The sequence below is a fragment of the Pithys albifrons genome, unplaced genomic scaffold (genome assembly GCF_047495875.1).
Source record: "Pithys albifrons albifrons isolate INPA30051 unplaced genomic scaffold, PitAlb_v1 scaffold_41, whole genome shotgun sequence".
In the NCBI taxonomy this organism is placed as follows: Eukaryota; Metazoa; Chordata; class Aves; order Passeriformes; family Thamnophilidae; genus Pithys; species Pithys albifrons.
Window position 1 is genome coordinate 1 of NW_027286056.1, and position 9,436 is coordinate 9,436.

General features: G+C 56.4%; 1 protein-coding gene across 1 annotated transcript; it reads left to right on the top strand.

Moving 5' to 3' along the window:
* Positions 1–22: 22 nt before the first annotated feature.
* Positions 23–6,399, top strand: LOC139685149 (basic proline-rich protein-like). Its single transcript, XM_071581753.1, has 3 exons — positions 23–116; positions 1,229–1,475; positions 2,569–6,399. Exons 1-3 carry the CDS (start codon positions 42–44, stop codon positions 5,211–5,213), a joined length of 2,967 nt encoding a protein of 988 aa, XP_071437854.1. The 5' UTR covers positions 23–41; the 3' UTR covers positions 5,214–6,399.
* Positions 6,400–9,436: the final 3,037 nt, after the last annotated feature.

Consider the following 9,436-nt stretch of genomic DNA (forward strand, 5'->3'; position numbering starts at 1 on the left):
CGCTGGTGCCCCCCCGGCTGCACCAGGTGGTGCTGCAGGAGATGGCACAGAGACCCCCCCGGGACCCCCCCGGGGACGCCCCGGCCCTGCTGGAGTGTCTGCCCCCCCCGGAGAAGGTGGGACAGGGACGGGGACATGGGGACAGGGATGGGGACAGGGATGGGGGACAGGGATGGGGACAGGGATGGGGACATGGGGACAGGGATGGGGACAGGGATGGGGGGACAGGGATGGGGACAGGGATGGGGGGACAGGGATGGGGGGACAGGGATGGGGACAGGGATGGGGACAGGGATGGGGGGGACAGGGATGGGGACAGGGATGGGGACAGGGATGGGGACAGGGATGGGGGGAGAGGGATGGAGACAGAGGGGACAGGGATGGAGACAGGGATGGGGACAGGGATGGGGACATGGGGACAGGGATGGAGACAGGGATGGGGAAAGGGATGGGGACAGGGATGGGGACAGGGATGGGGGGACAGGGATGGGGGACAGGGATGGGGACAGAGGGGACAGGGATGGAGACAGGGATGGGGACAGGGATGGGGGGACAGGGATGGGGGACAGGGATGGGGACAGGGATGGGGGGACAGGGAATGGGGGGACAGGGATGGGGACAGGGATGGGGACAGGGATGGGGGGACAGGGATGGGGGGACAGGGATGCCCAAGTGCCACCCAGGTGCCTTCAGGTGTCCGCAGGTGCCTCCAGGTGTCCCCAGGTACCTCCAGTTGTCCCCAGGTGTGCCCAGGTGCCTCTAGGTGTCCCCAAGTGCCACCCAGGTGTGCCCAAGTGCCACCCAGGTGCCCCCAGGTGTCCCCAGGTGCCACCAAGGTGTGCCCAGGTGCCTCCAGGTGTCCCCAAGTTCCACCCAGGTGTGCCCAGGTGCCACCCAGGTGTGCCCTGGTGCCACCCAGGTGTGCCCAAGTGCCACCCAGGTGTGCCCAGGTGCCACCCAGGTGTCCCCAGGTGCCTTCAGGTGTCCTCAAGTGCCACCCAGGTGCCCCCAGATGCCTTCAGGTGTCCCCAGATGCCTCCAGTTGCCCCCAGGTGCCACCAAAGTGTCCCCAGGTGCCTCCAGGTGTCCCCAGGTGCCACCCAGGTGTGCCCAAGTGCCACCCAGGTGCCCCCAGGTGTCCCCAGGTGCCTTCAGGTCTCCCCAGGTGCCACCAAGGTGTGCCCAGGTGCCACCCAGGTGTCCCCAAGTGCCACCCCGCTGTCCCCAGGCCACGCTGAGGAGGCTCCTGGACCACCTGGCACTGGTGGCCTCGTTCCACCCCTTCAACCGCATGACCCCCCAGAACCTGGCAGTGTGTTTTGGGCCCGTCCTGATGCCCCCAGGTGGGCACACCTGCCCAGGTGAGCCCCCCTGTGCGGGGCGGGGCCGCCACGCCCCCCCGGGCCACGCCCACGGGCAGGTGGATTTCAAGAGCCACATCGAGGTGCTGCATTACCTGCTGAGGGCATGGCCAGGTGAGTGGGGGGCACAGCTGGGCACGGGGGGGCACTGATGGGCATGGGGGGCACAGCTGGGCAGGGGGGCACAGATGGGGGGGGAAACAGGTGGGGAAGGGGCACAGGTGGGAAGGGGAAAGGGGAGGGGGCACAGCTGGGCAAGGGGCACAGATGGGCATGGGAGGCACAGCTGGGCACGGGGGGGCACAGATGGGCATGGGGGGCACTGATGGGCAGGGGAAAGGGGAGGGGACACAGCTGGGGAGGGGGGCACAGGTGGGGAGGGGACACAGATGGGCAGGGGGGCACAGCTGGGCACGGGGGGGGCACAGATGGGCATGGGGGGCACTGATGGGCAGGGGAAAGGGGAGGGGACACAGCTGGACAGGGGGCACAGGTGGGGAGGGGACACAGATGGGCAGGGGGGCACAGCTGGGCACGGGGGGGGCACAGATGGGCATGGGGGGCACTGATGGGCAGGGGAAAGGGGAGGGGACACAGCTGGACAGGGGGCACAGGTGGGGAGGGGACACAGATGGGCAGGGGGGCACAGCTGGGCACGGGGGGGGCACAGATGGGCATGGGGGGCACTGATGGGCAGGGGAAAGGGGAGGGGACACAGCTGGACAGGGGGCACAGGTGGGGAGGGGACACAGATGGGCAGGGGGGCACAGCTGGGCACGGGGGGGGCACAGATGGGCATGGGGGGCACTGATGGGCAGGGGAAAGGGGAGGGGACACAGCTGGGGAGGGGGGCACAGGTGGGGAGGGGACACAGATGGGCAGGGGGGCACAGCTGGGCGGGGGAAAGAGGAGGGGGCACAGATGGGCAGGGGGAAGGGGAGGGGACACAGCTGGGGAGGGGGCACAGCTGGGCAGGAGGCACAGCTGGGGAGGGGAAATGGGAGGGGGGCACAGATGGGCAGGGGGCACACCTGGGCAGGAGGCACAGCTGGGCAGGGGAAATGGGAGGGGGGCACAGATGGGCAGGGGGGGCACAGATGGGGAGGGGGCACACCTGGGCAGGGGGGGCACACCTGGGCAGGTGAGTGGGTGGGACACCCCCCCCAACCCTCTGTGACCCCCCCACTGCCCCCCCCTCTCTCCGCAGCGCCCCCCCGCTGCCCCTCCCCCCCCCCGCCCCCCTCCCCCCCCCGCGCCTGGCACTGCCCCTCCCCCCCCCCGGTGGTGCCCCGCCCCCGCCCCAAGGGGGGGCCCGAGAGCCCCCCCAGCAACCGCTATGGGGGCGACTGGAGCGTCTGCCACCCCCGGGGGGCACCGGGGGGCACCGGCCCCACCCCGACCACACCTGGGGCATCACATGGGACCTCCTGGAACCCACCTGGAGGGGCATCACCTGGAGGGGCATCACCTGAGATACCGTGGAGCCCCTGGAACCCACCTGGGGCATCACCTGAGGGGGCATCACCTGGGGCATCACCTGGGACACCACAGAGCCCCTGGAACCCACCTGGGACCCCACCCAGGGGGGCATCACCTGGGGCATCACCTGGGGCATCACCTGGGACACCACGGAGACCCTGGAACCCACCTGGGGCATCACCTGGGACCCCACCCGAGGGGGCATCACCTGGAGGGGCATCGCCCAAGACACCACTGACCCCACAGACCCCACCTGGGGCATCGCCTGGGGTGGCATCACCTGGGGGGGCATCACCTGGGGCATCACATGGGACCCCCTGGAACCCACTTGGAGCATCACCTGGGACCCCACCCGGGGGGGCATCACCTGGGGCATCGCCCAAGACACCACCCTGGACCCCACCTGGGGCATCACCTGAGACACCACCCCAGACCCCACGGACCCCACCTGGGATGCCATCTGAGACTCCACCTGGGGGGGCATCACCTGTGGCATCACCTGAGACAATGCCCAGGACTCCACCTGGGGGGGCATCACCTGGGACCCCACAAACCCCCTGGAACCCACCTGGGGCATCACCTGGGACATCACCTGAGACATCATGGACCACACAGAACCCACCTGGGGCATCACATGGGACCCCCTGGAACTCACCTGGGGCATCACCTGGGACATCATGGACCCCCTGGAACCCACCTGGGACATCACCTGAGACATTGCCCAGGACCTCACCTAGAGAGGCATCACCTGGGGCATCACCTGGGGCATCACCTGGGACCCCCTGGAACCCACCTGGGGCATCACCTGGGACATCACCTGAGACACTGGCCAGGACCCCACCTGGAGCATCACCTGGGGCATCACCTGAGACACTGGCCAGGACCCCACCTGGGGCATCACCTGAGACATCATGGACCCCCTGGAACCCACCTGGGACATTACCTGAGACATTGCCCAGGACCTCACCTGGAGACGCATCACCTGCGGCATCACCTGGGGCATCATGGACCACACAGGCCCCACCTGGGGCATCACCTGGGACACCACCATGGAACCCACCTGGGGCATCACCTGGGACATCACAGACCCCACAGGCCCCACCTGGGGCATCATCTGGGGCATCACCTGGGACATCACGTGGAACCCCACCCAGGACCCCGCCTGGGGCATCATCTGGGGCATCACCTGGGACATCATGGACCCCCTGGAACCCACCTGGGGCACCACCCCAGACACCCCAGACCCTCCAGACTCCCTGGAACCCACCTGGGACATCATGTGGGACCCCACCTGAGACCACCCTGCTCAGGGCCCCACCTGGGGCATCATCTGGGGCATCACCTGGGACATCACAGACCCCACCTGGGGCATCACTTGGGGCATCACCTGAGACATTGCCCAGGAGCCCACCTGGGGCATCCCCTGGGGCATTGCCCAGGACTCCACCTGGAGAGACATCACCTGGGGCATCCCCTGGGGCATCACAGACCCCACAGACCCCACCTGGGGCATCACCTGGGGCATCACCTGGGGCATCACGGACCCCACAGACCCCACCTGGGGCATCACAGACCCCACAGACCCCACCTGGGGCATCAACTGGGGCATCACCTGGGACATCAGGGACCCCACCTGGGGCATCACCTGGGGCATCACGGACCCCACAGACCCCACCTGGGGCATCACCTGGGACATCACAGACCCCACCGGGGGCATCACCTGGGGCATCACGGACCCCACAGACCCCACCTGGGGCATCACAGACCCCACAGACCCCACCTGGGGCATCACCTGAGACCCCACCTGGGGCATCACCTGGGGCATCACCTGGGGCATCACGGACCCCACAGGCCCCACCTGGGGCATCACCTGGGACATCACAGACCCCACCTGGGGCATCACCTGGGGCATCACGGACCCCACAGGCCCCACCTGGGGCATCACCTGGGACATCACAGACCCCACCTGGGGCATCACCTGGGGCATCATGGACCCCACAGGCCCCACCTGGGGCATCACCTGGGACATCACAGACCCCACCGGGGGCATCACCTGGGGCATCACCTGGGGCATCACAGACCCCACCTGGGGCATCACCTGGGGCATCACAGACCCCACCGGGGGCATCACCTGGGGCATCATGGACCCCACAGACCCCACCTGGGGCATCCCCTGGGGCATCACGGACCCCACAGGCCCCACCCCGGGTCCCCCCCCGGGTTGAGCTTCCACTAACGAACAAAGTTGTTTTTCACCGAAAAGAAAGATCCAGGCCTGGATTCTCAGATGCATATGATTCACTTATCAAAGCCATAAGAAATGTGTGTCCTTATGCTTTCTGTCTTGCAAGAATCAGCTGTTTCTCTTGTTAGCAACGAAAAGTTGCACTTTGCGAGTGGAGCTTCCCCTAAGGAACAAAGTTGTTTTTCACCGAGAAAGAAAGATCCAGGCCTGGATTCTCAGATGCATATTATTCACTTACCGAAGCCATAAGACATGTGTGTCCTGATGCCTTCTGTCTGGCAGGAATCGACTGTTTCACTTGTTAGCAAAGCAAAGTTGCACTTTGCTCGTTGAGCTTCCCCTAGAGAAACAACAGTGCTTTGCAGCATGAAAACGAGCTCCAGCCCTGGAGTTTTAGATGTATATGATTTACTTTCCAAAACCATAAGAAATATGTGCCCTGATGTCTCCTGTCTGTCAGAAATCAAGAGTTTCACGTGTTAGAAGAGCAAAGGTGCACTTTGCGATACGATCTTCCCGTATGTAACAACTGTGTTTTTCACCAAGAAAGAAAGCTCCAAACCTGCATTCTCGAATGCATATGATTCACTTACCAAAGCCATAAGAAATGTGTGTCCTTATGCCTTCTTGCTTACAAGAATCAACTGCTTCTCTTGTTAGCAACGAAAAGTTGCACTTTGCGAGATGAGCTTCCCCTAAGGAACAAGGTTATTTTTAACCGAGAAAGAAAGATCCAGTCCTGGGTTCTCAGATGCATCTGAGAATCTTTCTAAAGCCATAGGAAATATGTGTCCTGATACATTCTTTCTGGCAGGAATCGACTGTTTCACTTGTTAGCCGAAAAATGCTACTCTGTACAACCTGAACTTACCCTAACGAACAACTGCGCTTTGCATCCAGAAAGAGGGCTCCAGTCCTGGATTCTCTGATGCATGTGATTCACTAACCAGAGCCATAGGAATACTGTGTCCTGATGCCTTCTGTCTGACAGGAATCGACCGTTTCACTTGTTAGCAAAGCAAAGTTGCACTTTGCTCGTTGAGCTTCCCCTAAAGAAACAACAGTGCTTTGCAGCATGAAAACGAGCTCCAGCCCTGGAGTTTTAGATGTATATGATTTACTTTCCAAAACCATAAGAAATATGTGCCCTGATGTCTCCTGTCTGTCAGAAATCAAGAGTTTCACGTGTTAGAAGAGCAAAGGTGCACTTTGCGATACGATCTTCCCGTATGTAACAACTGTGTTTTTCACCAAGAAAGAAAGCTCCAGACCTGCAGACTCGAATGCATATGATTCACTTATCAAAGCCATAAGAAATACATGTCCTTATGCCTTCTTGCTTACAAGAATCAACTGCTTCTCTTGTTAGCAACGAAAAGTTGCACTTTGCGAGATGAGCTTCCCCAAATGAACAACAGTGCTTTGCACTGTGAAAGCAAGCTCAAGCCCTGGAGTTTTAGATGTATATGATTTACTTTCCAAAACCATAAGAAATATGTGCCCTGATATCTCCTGTCTGTCAGAAATCAAGACTTTCACGTGTTAGAAGAGCAAAGGTGCACTTTGCGATACGAGCTTCCCGTACGTAACAACTCTGTTTTCTCCAAGAATGAAAGCTCCAGACCTGCATTCTCGAATGCATATGATTCACTTATCAAAGCCATAAGAAATGTGTGTCCTTATGCTTTCTGTCTGGCAAGAATCAGCCGTTTCTCTTGTTAGCAACGAAAAGTTGCACTTTGCGAGTTGAGCTTCCCCTAAGGAACAAAGTTGTTTTTCACTGAGAAAGAAAGATCCAGTCCTGGATTCTCAGATGCATATGAGAATCTTTCTAAAGCCATAAGAAATGTGTGTCCTGATGCCTTCTGTCTGACAGGAATCGACTGTTTCACTTGTTGGCAAAGCAAAGTTGCACTTTGCTCGTTGAGCTTCCCCTAAGGAACAACAGTGCTTTGCACCGTGAAAGCAAGCTCCAGCCCTGGAGTTTTAGATGTATATGATTTACTTTCCAAAACCATAAGAAATATGTGCCCTGATGTCTCCTGTCTGTCAGAAATCAAGAGTTTCACGTGTTAGAAGAGCAAAGGTGCACTTTGCGATACGAGCTTCCAGTACGTAACAACTGTGTTTTCACCAAGAAAGAAAGCTCCAAACCTGCATTCTCGAATGCATATTATTCACGTACCAAAGCCATAAGAAATGTGTGTCCTTATGCCTTCTGTCTTGCAAGAATCAGCTGTTTCTCTTGTTAGAAAGGAAAAGTTGCACTTTGCGAGATGAGCCACCCCTAAGGAACAACGTTGTTTTTCACAGAGAAAGAAAGATCCAGTCCTGGATTCTCAGATGCATATGAGACTCTTTCTAAAGCCATAAGAAATATGTGTCCTGATACATTCTTTCGGGCAGGAATCGACTGTTTCACTGGTTAGCCGAAAAATGCTACTCTTTGCGAGCTGAACTTCCCCTAAATAACAGCTGTGCTTTGTATCCAGAATGGAGCTCCAGTCCTGGACTCTCTGATGCATGTGATTTACTGACCAGAGCCATAGGAATACTGTGTCCTGATGCCTTCTGTCTGAGAGGAATCGACTGTTTCACTTGTTAGCAAAGCAAAGTTGCACTTTGCTCCTTCAGCTTCCCCTAAGGAACAACTGTGCTTTGCACCGTGAAAGCAAGCTCCAGCCTTGGAGTTTTAGACGTGTATGATTTACTTTCCAAAACCATAAGAAATATGTGTGTTGCTGCCATGCGCTAGAGAGGACTGCACACACCAATGTGATGTAAAGCAAATCCCAAGTTTATTCAAAAACACAGGTTTATTTGACCTCAAGTGACCCCGCCCCAGGTGCGGTGGTCTGACTCCAATTGGTTGAGGCTGGAAACATGTCCTTTTAAGGGGAAAATGAAACGTGTAAGGTGGTCACTCCAGACCCACCTGAATCGGGCTGCAACATCTCCCCCTTTTGTTTCAAAGAACAAAGCAAAAATGCAAACAACAGAATACACATCATGCATATTGCAACTTGAACAGAAAGGCTGAAAATTTTGAAAATTGAGAAATAACATTTTGAAAATCTTAAATTTTGCTACTTCAAGACTTAACAGGGTATTTGCAGGTTACACATCCCTACCTCCCCCTCTCTTTTCAAAATAGAACTTTTGGAAGGAGGTACAGTAACCTTTGTAAACTAACACAAACTAATACATGACACAAGACATGTATGTTTGGAATTTGCAAACTTACAACTAGTGCAAAACAAGAAACTTTTCTTTCACGCGTGAAATTGTGGTCCTTCCTGTGCAGTCGTCACCACACAGACCACTGTAAACAAACTACAAATTTTATTAAATTCTGTGCATAGTGTCCAAGAGTGCAGAGTGACTTAACTTAGCAAAGAAGCAAGTTCAGTCCAGCTGAACTAAATCTCCTTATGTTCAAGGTCCATTCTCAGAACTTCTGTGTGGCCATCACAGAGGTTTGAGAATGAAGCTTTGATTTTTAGTCCTTATACACTCCTGGTAAAGCAGCAAACAAGTGTGAATTCACAGAGAAAATTCACAAAGGCTAAACATAACCAACACTGAAAGAGACTAAGTACTGATGATCTTACGCTCTCTAGAAAATGTTCAGCAGCTTAGGGGGGCAGGTATCCTTACCCCTGCAGCCTGCTGGGCAACTTGGCAGTGCAATAAGCTCAAAACTGCACTTTAACTGAAAGTTAACAGAATTTCAAAATACAGGCTAAACAACATGCTCTTGTACTAGACTGTTCTTGTTTGATTGGACAGTTAACGACTAGTCTTAGGCTACTGCTGCTTGTGGTTGTGGTTGCCATATGGGGAAGGCAGCCTGGCTCCAGTTTCCATGAGATATTTGACTGGCTGCGCCCCATGGCTTGCAGCCCCTCTGGTTTTTTGGAGGTCCAGCTCCCCACCCCATGTTTGTTAGAGGAGTACCATCCTTTTTATATTTAGAATGACAATCTTGGGCTTTGTGACCAAGTCTGTGACAACGGTTACATTCTCCAGTGAAGCTTTGAGTTCTGCTATATTTTGGTTGTGCTGGACAAGATTTTGTTCTTAAATTCCAGGGTCTTTTCCCCCTTTTTTGGGTGGATTGTTTGCTAAGAACGGTGGCTAGAGCAGAAGCATGTAGCTTTGCTTTTTCCTCCTCTTCTACCCAGGGCAACCTGGCACAGGCTTCAATTAACTGTACCAAAGTAGCTGTGGCTGGTAGAGAGGCTATGAGCTGTTTGCATTGAGGATTGGCATTATTAATTACCAGATCTTTTAATAATACTGGTTTCATTTCAGAGGTAAGATTTGGAGCCACATCTAGGGCTTCTTTTAC